This window comes from Podarcis filfolensis (genome assembly GCF_964270895.1).
Source record: "Podarcis filfolensis genome assembly, chromosome: 3".
Taxonomy (NCBI): domain Eukaryota; kingdom Metazoa; phylum Chordata; class Lepidosauria; order Squamata; family Lacertidae; genus Podarcis; species Podarcis filfolensis.
The window spans coordinates 104,629,137-104,644,370 of NC_139606.1; the positions used below are offsets into that span (position 1 = coordinate 104,629,137).

The window sequence follows — 15,234 nt, forward strand, 5'->3', positions numbered from 1 at the left end:
TGGCTAAGCAACAAAGCTTTGGATGTAGAAAGAAAGGGGTGACATTTTATTCTTTGATTTCAGTAACATGTGATGCAAACTTCCCATTCCCAAAAAGTGGAATACTCAGTTCTCATTTAATTAATGTGAATGTGGTATTTATATTTGTGTAAGTTGGGAGCATTGGAAAGAGGAGCAGGGTACTTTTTTAAAAAAATCAGCAAAACAATGACTATATTTTGAGCACAGTCACAGAACGTATTGTTCACTGGGGCTGAGCACCTGAATAGATTCCGCCACTATGTTCTCAATGAGAAGCCAGAGTCCCATTCACAAACTACAGCGGACATTGCTTGGCATATTAACTCGCTGGGTCCACTCCAGGGACTTGTCACCACGAAGAGGGGTTTTACACAGCTGAGCCTTATTAAAGGCTTGCATAATTGTGGCTTTTTTCTTCCACTTGGTGAAAGTAACTTGGACTAATAAGTGTCCAGGAAAATAATGAGAACTTGGTTCCAGGGTATGTTGAAATTCGAGACGTGTGCTTGTTAGCCATTTACTGGAACACCAAGACAACCACTGTTCAAGCTAGCAACATGCGCTATTGAAAGCAAGGAGAGAACTCTACAGTACTTTGTTTCAAATGGGGGGAAAGACTTCTATCAGGCTGATCCTACGAGCTGATGTGTGAGCAATTAAGCTCATTGGATCAGGCAGTGCTATCTCAGCACATATTTGAGGGCGCATTTGGCACTGAGATGTGACTACAGCATCTGCATGGTAATTGCCATTAGTTTGGTGCCGTTATGCCCAGGCTTGTGATGGTGGCTAGTTCTCAAGATCACACAACACAGATCAGTTACTCTGAAGAGTGAGGAAAAGGTGGCTCCACTAGCCTCAATGGCTGTTGTGGTTCCCCAAAGCCCTCTGGGCTCAACCAGCACCACCTCCAGGCTGAGGCTGCTGCTCCTCTCACCTTTTGGCTTGCTTGGCGAGGGCAACTGAACAGGTAGCAACAGCAAGGAGATGCTCCAGGGATTGGCAGTGGGCCCTCTACTGGGATATGAGGCTCAGTAGGTGCCCAGGAATGCTGAACCCTGTCACCATTCAAGGCCCTCTTGTTCTCTAGATCGGTTGTATTTACAACCTGAACTCAAGACCCTTTTTCTGCCTGGTCCAATGATGTTTTAGGCACAGATAATGACAACTGAAATCTGTGAACCTAATTCTGCATAGAATTAGGCTGTTACTTGGAAGGAAGGTTCTCCAGTTTCCGTGGAGTAAGTATTATATTTAGGGCTGCAGCCAGCCATTACATCATCTTTCAGCTCTCGGCCAAACTTCTGCCACCTTCACACCTCAGTGTGTTTGCGTCACTGGGCTTGCAGCTGGTTTACTTTGGGCCAGAACTCCACAGAACATAGCCCTGGGCCTTGCTCTCAATTCCAGGACTCAACAGGGCAGCATGTGACATAATAAGAATACCTCTGAATATGTACTGAGTTTTCCTTTCTCAAATGAGGAACTATATGGAGAAGATCTTATGGCCTCACTAGGATAAGAAATAATAGCAAGAACTATTGGCAAGGTTAATTTCCCATGGCTTCCCAACTTGCAGTATCCATAACATGGAGACCTTTTCTCCTAAAGTACCTGTGTTTATTTTTTTATTAAATAAGTGATATACGTCCTGAAGCCTGAAGTGGAACAGTCTATGCCACCACCTCAGGACTCAACCACCTGCATGTGGAGCAGCCCAATACTATGTATGTGGCTATTTTGAAGTAAGGTCCACTGAGTTTCAATGACACTAGCAAGTTAAGTGTGCATATACTGTAATGGGATAGCCATCTTAACCACCAGGTGCCAGTGTTTTGACCCAGTTGCCAGCACCCTGTTTTTCTTTTTAAAAAATTGTTTTCACTGAAAGATTTTCATGGACAACGAAGGCACATATAACCTGTTTGCAGTTCCTAGAGTCCTATGAGTCAGTTACATTTGGTGTGAGAGACACTGCTGAATCAGCATAGTAGGACTGAGAAATGGTTGGTGGGACAGGAGTGTGTGTGTGTGTGTGTGTGTGTATGTGCGACCCCCTCCCTCTGATTGCCATAGAAATTGCAGATAAGTTCTCTCTGTCCCCTTTGTTTGTGCAATTTCTAGGCTACACTCATCAACCACAGGCTTATGGGCTGTGTGCAACGAGACCACTGAAATACACACCATGCAATCTGTAAAACTGCCCCAATACAAATCCCTGGCTGTTCCTAGTCGCTTTGATCCCTATTCTCTCCCCCCACTCCGCTTTGCATTGTTTTGCACAGCTGATCTGATGAAGCTCATCTGACAGCAGCAAGAAACAAAGTATTTAGTCCTTAGATTCAGGTAGGTAGCCGTGTTGGTCTGATGCAGTCGAAATAAAAATAAAATAAAAAATTGTCCCATAGCACCTTATAGACCAACTAAGTTTGCTCTGGTATACGGCAAGAGTATTGTTAGCTCAGAAATAGAAACAAGAAGAAATTCTGACGAAAGAAGAATGGCAGACGAAATTAATGGACTATGCAGAATTGGACAAAATGTCAGGAAGGATTCGAAACCTGCGGGACCAGAGATTTACAGAAGATTGGAAGAAATATATGAATTATTTGAAGAACAACTGTAATCAACAAATTACGCTAGTAGGACTACAATAAGTTTTGTAAGGAGAAATATACGAAGTGTTACAAAGTAGAAAAATATAGAGATATTGGTTATGAGTCTGAAATGTAACAGGCAAGAAATGCATACTGAGAGATTAGACTGGAAAATTTTCAGACAGGATTGATGGAAGTCAAAAATTTGAGTAAGATGTAAAAGTATGTTTAATTACTGTTGAAAATGATACGTTAAAAAAACTAATAAAAATATATATATTTAAAAAAATTGTTCTGGTGTAAGCTTTCGTGTGCATGCACACTTCTCTACAAGATGCTACTGGACAATTTTTTATATTTCATTATTTTTATTCAGTCACTAGTCCTCGTGCCCTCTCCAGGGACTGTTGCCCTGCCCTGCCCTCTCTCTGCTGCCCTAGCAGCTGGGGAAACCCCCAACCCCACCAAACCCGCCCCCCCCCACTCCCGCGCTTCTCCCCCCGGCCAGTTTGCGGCGTCCCCCGCGCTAGTCCCGCCCTCGGCCTGCCGCGCGGGCGGTGATGGGAGTCCCAAGATGGCGGCGCCCGTCTGAGAGAACTTCGGAGGGAGACCGCGCCGCCCGCCCGCCCGCCGCTACCCAGGCAAGAGACACCGGGAGGAGCCGCTGGAGCCCAGGCCCGCAGCCGACCGCGCTTTCCTGTGTCACTCAGGTTCGTCAGCCAGTTGTTGCCCCCCCCCCAGCCCAGCCTCTCCTGCCTCCCAGCCTCCCTCGGACCCGTTACCCATCCCTTCCCGCGGCTCGCTTCCTCCGGCGCGGAATCGGGGCTCCGTATCGCGCGCGCATCTGCATCCCCGCCCCGCGCTCGAGGCGCGTGTTCTGCGCGCGTGAGGAAGCCGCCGGGTTGGCATGGCTCTCCTCCCCGGCAAAGAGGTGTGCGGGGTTGCAGCCTCGCCCGGCTCATCGATCCCGGAGAATGACTTGTCCATGTCCTAATAATAATAATAATAATAGTAATAATAATAATAGCAATAATAATTTAAATATTGGATATATTGTGGTTGTTATTATTATTGCTCTTATTATCATTCAGTTATTATACCGCCCTTCATCTTGAGATTGCAAGCTGTGTGTGTGTTTTACAATAAAAAAATGCATACCATAACAACAATAAAAAAGCAATCTCTTTGGTGGAGAAAAGCACCCCAGTGACCTGTGTTTTCTTCCTTTTCCGATTGGGGTTTCCAGTTTTCTTCTTGCCAGGACTCCTCAAGCAGGATGTATGGGAAGGGGGGAGGGAGGCACAAGTATCAAGTTTTTTGGGTTTGCAAAGGGCAGCAACAACCCTGTGCGAGGACCGGGATATTCGTAAAAAGCATAAGAAACACCAAAGCCCGCCTTTGGTGCTGTTGATCTCAGTTGGTAACCCAATTGTAAACACATAAGAGGATTGCACTGTGAATGTTGTTGAGTTGGGTTCCCCAAATAACCACAAGGTTATTATTTTTTTATGTTGCCCATTCATCATATGTCCAAAGGACATGATAGACACCGTGGTGTGTTATTCCAAGGCTCCTCTTCCTTGGAAGTTTTTAAGCAGAGGTTGGATGGCCGCCTGTGATGTAAGCTTCAGTTGAGGTTCCTGCAACTCTACAATTCTACGAGCAATGTGTAACCTAGAACATATGCTTGGAGCCAGTGCTTAACTTAGGCTGCACTCCTAACCTCAGTTGCTTAGGAGTGAGCTTATTGAAGTCCATAGGACTTATTTCTAAGGATACATGTTTAGGATTGTGCAGTTACTCTGTCAACCATAAAATATTCCTTTAATACACAGCATCTGGCACAAGTCAGTGCACTTCTATTATAAAAGCTTGCTCCAGTTGATTCAAGCATTTTCAGTGTAGGTTGATCACTTTCAGTGCAATAAAAGGGCCGATTTGGATGTCTGGGCTGAACGATGAGGGTGGAGACACTTCTTCAGGTATACAGGGCGCTTCTATCACAATATGAGTACCGGCACCTTTATTTATTTTTTAAACCAAAGACGCACTGGTGATGCTAATGACAAATGATTGCAGTGAATGAATAAGGGAGAGCTGAAGTATTGTGCATGCTGAAAAAGTCACACTTGAAACCACCTCTGTTTCTGTATTGGGTCTTTCTTCAGAAATAATGTTGATATTTGGAACTCATGTCGAACATCTATGAAGAGAGGGTAATGATGATTGCAGCAGGGGATTTGCAGGAGTTTGTCCCTTTTGGCCGTGACCACTGCAAGCACCACCCGAATGCGCTGAACCTGCAACTTCGGCAGCTGCAACCAGCCTCGGAACTTTGGTCGTCGGACGGAGCGGCTGGTTTGGTGGGATCCCTTCAGGAAGTTACGATCCACGAGAAACACAAGGTAGAGCTGCCTTTGGCGTCAGTATTTAAACCAGACAAAGCATACGTGCCAATGTGCTGTTGGAATAGCTCTGTTGGTTGAGAATGAGGCTCTTAATCTCAGGGTTGTGGGTTCGAGTTCCAGGTTGGGCAAAGGATTCCTACATTGCAGGAGGTTGGACTAGATGGTCCCTTCTAGTTCTATGGTTCTGAATCAAAATGATCAGCCGGTGAGGAAGGGAAGAGAAGACGTGATAAGAAAATACAACGGCCTGTTAAAATAGTTTCTAAGTCATAGGAATAGGTGGTACACATTTTGATATTTTATTGATGAGTGAACACTCAAGGAACATTAATAACATGAACAGATAGGTCAGGGGTCAGCAAACTTTTTCAGCAGGGGGCCAGTCCACTGTCCCTCAGACCTTGTGGAGGGCCGGGCTATATTTTTTTTTGGGGGGGGAGAAGAACAAATTCCTGTGCCCCTCAAATGACCCAGAGATGCATTTTAAATAAAAGCGCACATTCTACTCATGTAAAAACACTAGGCAGGCCCCACAAATAACCCAGAGATGCATTTTAAATAAAAGGACGCATTCTACTGAGCCAAGTTACAGGGAACCAGGCAGAGGGCCTTCTCGGTGGTGGCACCTGCCCTGTGGATCACTCACCAGATGTCAAAGAGAAAAACAACTACCAGACTTTTAGAAGACATCTGAAGACAGCCCTGTTAGAGAAGCTTTTAATGTTTAATAGACTATTGTATTTTAATATTTTGTTGGAAGCCGCCCAGAGTGTTCCAGAATTTCCCTTTAAATCACTTTGGTGCTCCTTCTGGCCATGCAAATTGAAATGTGTTCAACTTTTACTGATCAGGGCAAGATCGGCTTAATGCAACTACAACTAGCTAGGGCCATTTTCTGTTCCCTACTAGATAGTCTTTGAAAAATAATCACACCAATAAGCATAATACGCAGCATTTGCTAATATTTCTTATTCATTTCCCCCCTTTCAGGAAAGTTGGCAGCTAAGGAAGGGCATTAGTGATGTTGGCGAAGAAGTCGAGTACGATGAAGAGCTTTACGTGGCCGGCAATATGGTCATTTGGAGCAGAGGGAGTAAAAGCCAAGCTTCTGCAGTTTACAAAGCGTTTACGGTGGACAGCCCTGTTTTGCAGGTATGGAAAACGGCATGGTACCATAGAGCTTGTTTAGCTGCAAGTTGCATATGAAACCAAGGCCAGAATTGCCCTTGCACTTGCTTAGGAGAAAGCCTCGTGGGGGATCAGTGGTGCAGACGACCAGTCAGATTTGCAGGAGTTCGGGTTGTGTGGTCTTTTTATATATTTTTTTTTATATATACTTTTTATTGATTTTTTTTCACAACAAAGAAACAAAGCATGTTCCAGTAAAAGGTATAAAAAGGAAAAGATAACTCTCCTTGGTTCCACAATCATCTTAAGTTTCATATTACATTCACAGCAACAATTACAAGTTAATCGATATTTGCTGCTCTGTGATTGCGTAGTGAATAAGAAAGAGAATAGCAAACACAGTCCCTGGTTATCTTTTTTTTTTTTTAAATAAATTTTTATTGGAGTTTTACAAAAGAAAAAAATAAAAATTCACAGAATAAAAAGCCATAGATAAAAGTAAACATTACAAAAAAGAAAACACAAAAAATACACAAAAGAAAAACAACAGCTAATTAAGAAAAGCTAAATTTGGAAAAAGAAATAAAGCAAATCCATTTTTCCCAATATCCTCAAATTCATGTGCTTATGTTCTTGACCTCCTCACACCTCCCCCCTTTTGTATTCCCGTTTACATACTTGATTCAGCAAATTCTTACCCTTTTTCAAATATTTTAACTTTATACCATAACATATTATACGTCGATATTTTTAACCATTTATCAATACCTATTTTACATAATCTTATTAACTTTTGTCACTAATTACCACTTATTACCAATCCAAGCATAATTTTAACATTCATTAATTTTATAGTGTTTCTGAAGATAGTCTTTAAATTTCTTCCAGTCTTCTTCCACCAACTCTTCTCCCAGGTCTCGGATTCTGCCAGTCATTTCCGCTAATTCCATATAATCCATCAGCTTCATCTGCCACTCTTCCAGGGTGGGTAGCTCTTGTGTCTTCCAATACTTTGCGATGAGAATTCTTGCTGCTGTTGTTGCATACATAAAGAAAGTTCTGTCCTTCTTTGGCACCAATTGGCCGACCATGCCCAAGAGAAAGGCCTCTGGCTTCTTAAGGAATGTATATTTAAATATTTTTTTCATTTCGTTATAAATCATCTCCCAGAAAGCCTTAATCTTTGGGCATGTCCACCAAAGGTGAAAGAATGTTCCTTCATTTTCTTTACACTGCCAACATTTATTGTCAGGCAAATGATAGATTTTTGCAAGCTTGACTGGTGTCATGTACCACCTGTATATCATTTTCATAATATTCTCTCTTAGGGCATTACATGCCGTAAATTTCATACCTGTGGTCCACAACTTTTCCCAGTCAGCAAACATGATGTTATGACCAACATCTTGTGCCCATTTAATCATAGCAGATTTAACTGTTTCATCCTGCGTGTTCCATTTTAGCAGCAAGTTATACATTCTTGAAAGTGTTTTAGTTTTGGGTTCTAGCAATTCAGTTTCCAATTTTGATTTTTCCACCTGGAAACCTATTTTTTTGTCCAAATTATAAGCCTCTCTTATTTGAAAATAGTGCAACCAATCTTGCACCTTGTCTTTTAATTTCTCAAAACTCTGCAATTTCAATTTATCTCCTTCTTGTTCCAATATTTCCCAATATTTCGGCCATTTGGCCTCCATATTGGACTTTTTCAGTGCCTTTGCTTCCATTGGTGACAACCACCTTGGGGTTTTATTCTCCAGTAGGTCTTTATATCTTAGCCAGACATTAAACAATGCTTTCCTGACAATATGGTTTTTAAATGCTTTATGAGCTTTAACCTTGTCGTACCACAAATATGCATGCCACCCAAAAACATTATTAAAACCTTCTAAATCCAAAATGTCTGTGTTTTCAAGAAGCAGCCATTCTTTCAGCCAACAAAATGCGGCCGATTCATAATAAAGTTTCAGGTCTGGCAGGGCAAATCCACCTCTTTCTTTAGCATCAGTTAGTATTTTAAATTTTATTCTGGGCTTCTTGCCCTGCCAGACAAATCTAGAGATATCTCTCTGCCACTTCTTGAAACAGTCCATCTTGTCCAAAATTTGCAAAGATTGAAACAAAAATAACATCTTTGGCAATACATTCATCTTTATAGCCGCAATTCTGCCCAACAAGGAAAGCTTCAGGTTTGACCATATCTCTAAATCTTTCTTCACTTCTGACCAACATTTCTCATAGTTATCTTTAAATAAGTTTAAGTTCTTAGCAGTCATGTTGACCCCCAAATATTTAACTTTCTTTACTATTGTTAGGCCTGTCTCCTTCTGAAACCTTTCTTTCTCAATCGGTGTTAAATTTTTCTCAAGAACTTTAGTTTTTGACTTATTCAACTTAAAACCAGCCATCTCCCCAAATTCTTGAATCACTTCCAAAACTCTTTTCGAACTAGATTCTGGCTCCTGTAGTGTTAAGACTAAGTCATCTGCAAATGCTTTCAATTTATATTGCTTAGCTCCGACCTGAATGCCTTTAATCAGACGGTCCCTTCTAATCATGTTCAATAGTACCTCCAGGACTGAAATGAACAACAATGGGGAAATTGGGCAGCCTTGTCGTGTACCTTTCTCTATCTTAAATCCCTCTGTCACCACATTGTTAACAATTAATTTAGCCTTTTGTTCTGAATAAATTGCACTTATACCATTTTCAAACCCTTGGCCCACCCCCATCCCCTGAAGGTTTTTCTTCATAAAACTCCAAGAAATGTTGTCAAAGGCTTTCTCCGCATCTATGAAAATTAAAACTGCTTTAGTATTTATATTCACTTGCAACTTCTCCAAAATGTTAATTATGTTCCTCGTATTGTCCGACAAGTGTCTACCCGGGAGGAAGCCAGCTTGGTCTTTATGGATCTCTTCCAATAGTACTTTTTTTAACCTATTAGCCAAAATGTCAGCAAATATTTTGTAATCCACATTAAGGAGGGATATGGGGCGGTAGTTCTTAAGTTGCGTCTTTTCAGACTCAGTTTTCGGTATAAGTGTAATGTAAGCTTCCTGCCACGACTCCGGCGCCTTTTTCCCCTCTAATATCTCATTGCACACCTCCATTAGTGGCCGAATTAACCAATCTTTCAAAACTCTATAATATTTGGAGGTTAAGCCGTCTGGTCCTGGAGATTTACCCAACTGCATATTCTGAATGGCACCCTCCACTTCCTGTTCTGTAATTTTGTCACTCAACATTGTCTTTTTTTCTTGGTCTTTTTATATAAGCAAGCAGCAACATAGGAAGCAGCCTTATACCACGTCAGGTCCATCTGCCTCAATATTGTCTGCTCTGAACGGCAGCAGCTCTTCAGGGTTTCAGGCAGGAGTCTCTCCCAGCACTACTTGGATGGGGAGAGAATAATATGATGGGGGCAGAGAGGAGCATTTTTATTCTATATTCATTACTATAGTTAGGATTATAACATGTTTTCTGAATCCCGTCAGGAATAAGACTGGGTAGGAGAATGGAAAATGAATGGAGATTGTGACTTAGGTGAAAAGAGTGTATTACACAGGAAATGCTCTGGTGTGTGGATTGTGTCATTTTGCCAGTATTGCCTGGTGTATTATTATATTTGCAGAAATAATTCTTTTATTATTATTTTTTAAATGTTTTTGTTGTCTTGACTCAGATTTGTTATGTATTTATTGTATTGTAACCCACCTTCAGATAATTAAAAGAGGAAGGTCTGGCTATACATTGAAGGAAGTAAATGAAATAAAATAAGCATAGGCACTTGCAGATGGAGTTTGCAAATAGTAAATGCAAGCGGTTTCTGCCTGAAATGGCTGCCTCTGACCGGCAAAACACAAATGAAGACGTGGGCAAACTCTGGCTTTTCAGATATCTGAATCAGCTGTTCGTGTAGTGAGGTTTGGGTATAATTCTTTGTGTTAAATAACACTTACATTTATTTGTGTTAAATAAATACTATCAGTTAGATAACTGAGATTTCAAATAATGAGCTTTCTGATAGCCAGACCTGGTTTACTCTTCCTGCTGAATATTTTTATTTTGTTTCAGGCATTGTGGTGTGATTTCTCTATACCCAAGGATAAGTCTGACAAAACGGAAGGTACGTTTCATTTTTATTATGCTTCATTTGAAGTCTGGAAATGATTAACTTCCTTTTTAAATACGTATGCCTCACTTTCCCCTCCACATGAGTTGCTTAAAATCTGCTTGCAGGCACAAACATGAGAAACAATAGTAATCAATAATCCAGCTTGAAAGGCACCGTCTGTTGCAATATGCTATAGTTTCTGCAATATGCTATAGTTTCTCCAAAACCGGGGGCCACTAGGTGGCGCATCAGAAGATGGCTGACAATAACATCTCTCCGACCCACACGAGGTAATTTGGAGGCTATGATGGGGGTAATTAGCCTCCTTAACCCCCCCAGGATTGTGGGGGGGACGGCCCTTGCCTGCTGTGCCCCAAATTTGTGGGGGTGGGGGCACTAGGCACAAAGCCCTCCTGTGGGATTTCGGCACTCCTCGACGCCGTCCCTGATTCGCGCTTCTAGTTGCAAGCATCTTCAAAAGAAACAATTTGGACGAGATAAATTGCACATGCTTCAAGGAAAAAGGGGAGTAAAGACTGCTGACAGAAGAGATCTCTGATAACAAGACAAGAATAAAATATGAAAAGATACGTCAAGATACGGTATGACTTGAGGGGGGAGGGGAAAAAACAACAACCTGCCCTTCATTATGTGATTTAACAAGAATCCCCTCCCCAAATGAGTCAGGAACTAAGGACTTAAGCTGTGGATTTAAGGCTGTGTGGAGATAAACTTTCGAACCAAAGCAATGTTTCAAGACGAAGCTGGAAAGCTAAGAGTTTTGGAATGACGCAGTTAAAAATGCCGTCGCCATTTTGGGAGGCATTGTTGGAGCTCTTGGGTCTGGGAGGAGAAAGAGAGAAATAGAGTTGTTTACATACGTCTCGGTGGGACTCAAGAGCGAAAAATGCCAAATTTATGATGGAAAGAGCGATGTTATCTACGAAGGAGATATATGGAAACCATCTGGACTTAGTGGAGGAACGGGAAATCCACACAGGATTATTATTTTGCTTATCAGCTTAAGGAGACTAACAGAAGAGATCGTAAAGGAAAAATAGAAATTATATGAACAAGATATGATGTGGAAACACCAAGATAAGACTGAATAGAATTATGAATTTTGTTTGGACTGATTGGGACTGATTTGGACATTAACGCAGTAATAAGAAGATGATCTGAATCCCCCTTTGGATCTTGAAGTATGGGTTCCCCCAACAAAATTTAAAAATTTGGCTTTGTAATTTGGAATTTATGTGATGTGATTTAATTTGATGTGATTGGCCAGTTAATAAAAATTATTTAAAAAATATATATATATAGTTTCTCCAAAACCGAGTGTATGAAATGCAGTCTGGTTTTGGGAGAAGGGTAGCTGAACGGAAGGTTATTAAATTATGCTTATTTGTTCCCCAATTTCAGATAGCACCGAAGTAGTAGAAAAGTGTATCTGTATATTACAGAGCTCTTGCATAAATATCCACAGCATTGAAGGAAAGGATCACATTGCTTCTTTGCCCTTTCAGGTAAGCATATGTGAAAACCAAATTCATAAATCGGGAGGAGTTGCTGTGCTCACTAAGCCTGGCCTCCTGAGCTGTCTTATTTCTTTTAATAAAGACTTAATTTAACAGACGCCGTGCGAGTTTATTGCTGACTTTTCCCCGACACCTGCTCCTGACCTCCTTTCAGGGAAGTAAGAAGCATTATCCGAGTTCAAAGACATATTCCAGCCAGGCAAAATAGAAGGGGGCAAAGCAGGGCTGGCAAAGGGCATGGCTTGTGGGGTGGGGGGCGGCTTGGGGACAGTCCCAAGGGAGAGATAGAGACCTGGAGGGCTGCATTTGACCCTTGGTTCCCCACCCATGTTATAAACAAAGCAGAAATCATTTGTGTCCTGGTACCTAAAGCTTTGGGATGCGGGTGGCGCTGTGGGTTAAACCACAGAGCCTAGGACTTGCCGATCAGAAGGTCGGCGGTTCGAATCCCCGCGATGGGGTGAGCTCCCGTTGCTCGGTCCCAGCTCCTGCCAACCTAGCAATTCGAAAGCACGTCACAGTGCAAGTAAATAAATAGGTATTGCTCCGGTGGGAAGGTAAACGGCGTTTCCGTGCGCTGCTCTGGTTCGCCAGAAGCAGCTTAGTCATGCTGGCCACATGACCTGGAAGCTGTACGCTGGCTCCCTTGGCCAATAAAGCGAGATGAGCGCCGCAACCCCAGAGTCAGCCACAACTGGGCCTAATGGTCAGGGGTCCCTTTACCTTACCTAAAGCCTTGACATTATTTGCCAGCTAGCTGAAAATCAGAAGCGTTCAAATATCCCGGATACAGTATAAACATGTGAATAATGTTTTTAAAAATATAACTTTTTTACATATAGGTAGCCAATGTCTGGCCAACAAAATATGGCTTGCTGTTTGAACGTAGCAGTTCTTCGCATGAAGTGCCTCTTAGCCCAGCCAGGTAATTAGACTTTATTGATTCTTGACTGCATGGTAAGAAGATGGTCCAGTGTCCTTAGTAAATGTGACGGCCCACACATTATGTGGCTCTTTAACTTCATTCCTTGGCATGTCTCTTGGCAGGATAATTCCTTAGCTAGCAGAGTGGATAAAAATCTCATGAGATTTTCCTTTTAATCTGATTTTAACTTCTAAATTTTCCAAGTTGTGCTAAGTGTCCCTTTGAAAATAAACTGACTTGAAAAACACGCAGGCATCTTTGCAGCAGATTAGTATTAATTTAAAGTACATACAAATGTGTCAGTCACTTAACAGAAAAGCCCCAGAAGCATACGCAGGTATTTGGACAGCATGAATATCTGCAAGAACCAGGTTTTTTGTGACTATGCCGTGCCTCATCCTGGAATTGTAACCTGTATCAGTTCGAAGAGTGCAAAGCACAACATAATATTAGTAGGGCTGTTCTGTTCTGTATATTCTGAGATATAATGTCACACACTTCGTTTATTTACCTATCTTGCTTTTTTGGAGTTACATTTCAAAGTTTTAAATTAAAAATAATTTAAAAGCATAAACCAACTTAAAAATGATTTCTGAATGTGATCCTAACATATTAAAGTCCACACATACAGGCTGTATTCAAATGTCATATTCTCTGATCTTCCGAGTTGTGGTTTGGAGAACTGGGAATGAGTGTTTCTCCTTCCTGCCTCCCCTTATGTTCCCAGCTTCAGGGGGCACTTCCTGGTTTGCCAAACTACAGTCTGCTGTTATATGCAAACCTTCTGTTATTTACCGGTTCACGATACATTTAGGATGCTGTACTGAGTTAAGTCTGTGATCCTAACCATGTCTACTCAGAAGTAAGTGCCATTTAATTCAGTGGCGCTTACTCCCAGGTAAATCAGGTTAGGAGTGCAGCCTTTAGTTGCTGCTCTCCGTTTTGCCTGCAGTGCTTAATATTTTGCCCCACTTTCTTTTCAGAGAACCTTTGCCCACCATGTTCAGCATGCTGCATCCGTTAGATGAAATAACACCAATGGTTTGTAAGTCAGCAGGTAAAATATGTAATTCTTAAAAACAAGGAGGAAAAACAAGTCCAGCTGAGCAGTATTCGGAGATGCTTGACCAACGTTTTGCTGGTCCCTGCTTTTGGTGACATTTAGGAATTTGGAACACTAATCGCTTCATCGATTGAGCATTTTTTGCTCTGCTATTTAGGAGAACCAAGCTCGCAGAGCAGCAAAAATCTTTCTAAGTCTTACAATCAAAAAGTCAGGGCACAAGAGGTAGAGGGATTAGGAGAGAGGAGGAAAAAAGCAAACCAACCTGGGCACTAATTATTAGTTATAAAATTTAGCAGGTCGTGGAAATAGATTAAAGTACAGGGGAAATCCTGGCACTTCCTCTTTCTCTGGAGGCCTCAATTATAATATTTGCAAGGACTGTAATGTGATTGATTGAGGAGACCAAAATCCAGAAAGAAACCTTTGAGCGTTTATCTTAGTAAAAGACATTTTGCTGAAGACGTTTCAACTCTCTGTTGCATTAATGGTAGTAGAATTAGAAAATTAAAAGGGGGGTGTACCCCTAACAAGCGCACACAGGAGAAATACTTTCATACTTTCCAAGGGGTCAGGACAAAAGACATTGATTATATTTATAAACTACCCTTTTATACCATTTTTTAAATGTTACAATACAATGTATATGCAACTATCTTACAGTGCTGAGCTTGTGAACATCTCAGGAAAATGTAGTTGTGATTAAATTCAAGAGGTTAATTCTGCCCTCTAAATTTTAAAATAATCCATATTGGGAATGCCAGGAAGAGGTTTTTTGTAATTAGCCTTCTGCTGAGATGTGCCCATTCATTTTGTTAATATATTATTGGGACTTGTTTCTCATCCTCTAAAATGCAGGTGACTTACTGTACCTTGATAGGGGTTTTTTTAATGTTGAAATAGAGAGATAAGTCTCCACAGCTGAAAATAACCCAAGCAAAGGCATATTACCACAGCCCCACAAGGCCCCACATTAGTTCTGCACCACCACACTCCTGCCTTCTCCATGTTGCCAATGTTTACGATGGTGTGCACATGTTGTTTTTGAACTATGTCTCCTGCCCGGCCTTTTCTCTTAGGTGGCTAACCTGACTTTTCTCCCGCTTAGCAGGTTTGTTTGGCTCTGCCAGAGTACAGTACGTTGCTGACTATTCGATGAGAATTGTTTTCCTCAACGCTGAGCCTTCCATCCTAATGACATACGATGCCACTCAGAGTGTGCATACCATCTGGGCGCTTCGTCGAGTAAAAGCAGAGGTAAGGACCCAAGCGCAGGATCCATGTGGAAATGTTAAAAACTAGGAGGCTCTGCTGCCTTGATCCAGTTCCAATACCTCGTCCCACCCCAATGACTGCTCTGAAGAAAGGAGAAAAACCTGGGGGGATCTGTGCTGCCACTGTTGTCAGAGGTGGGATGCCTCTGTATGTAGTTGCTCA

The 15,234-nt window shown here is 41.8% G+C and overlaps 1 protein-coding gene across 8 annotated transcripts in view; it reads left to right on the forward strand.

Annotated features, from left to right (window-relative positions):
* The first annotated feature begins 3,150 nt into the window (after window positions 1–3,150).
* The window catches only part of ANAPC1 (anaphase promoting complex subunit 1), a 62,966-nt gene continuing 50,882 nt past the window's right edge, over window positions 3,151–15,234 (forward strand). For 2 of the 8 annotated variants that reach the window (XM_083604737.1, XM_083604738.1), the window contains exons 1-8: window positions 3,151–3,328; window positions 4,787–5,023; window positions 6,017–6,178; window positions 10,232–10,283; window positions 11,694–11,797; window positions 12,652–12,734; window positions 13,718–13,791; window positions 14,906–15,054. In XM_083604737.1, the coding sequence (XP_083460863.1) occupies window positions 4,811–5,023; window positions 6,017–6,178; window positions 10,232–10,283; window positions 11,694–11,797; window positions 12,652–12,734; window positions 13,718–13,791; window positions 14,906–15,054 (837 nt within the window). In that variant the 5' untranslated portion in view covers window positions 3,151–3,328; window positions 4,787–4,810. The remainder of the gene's footprint in view (window positions 3,329–4,786; window positions 5,024–6,016; window positions 6,179–10,231; window positions 10,284–11,693; window positions 11,798–12,651; window positions 12,735–13,717; window positions 13,792–14,905; window positions 15,055–15,234) is intronic. The other 6 variants (XM_083604739.1, XM_083604740.1, XM_083604741.1 and 3 more) reach the window with 3 other exon arrangements.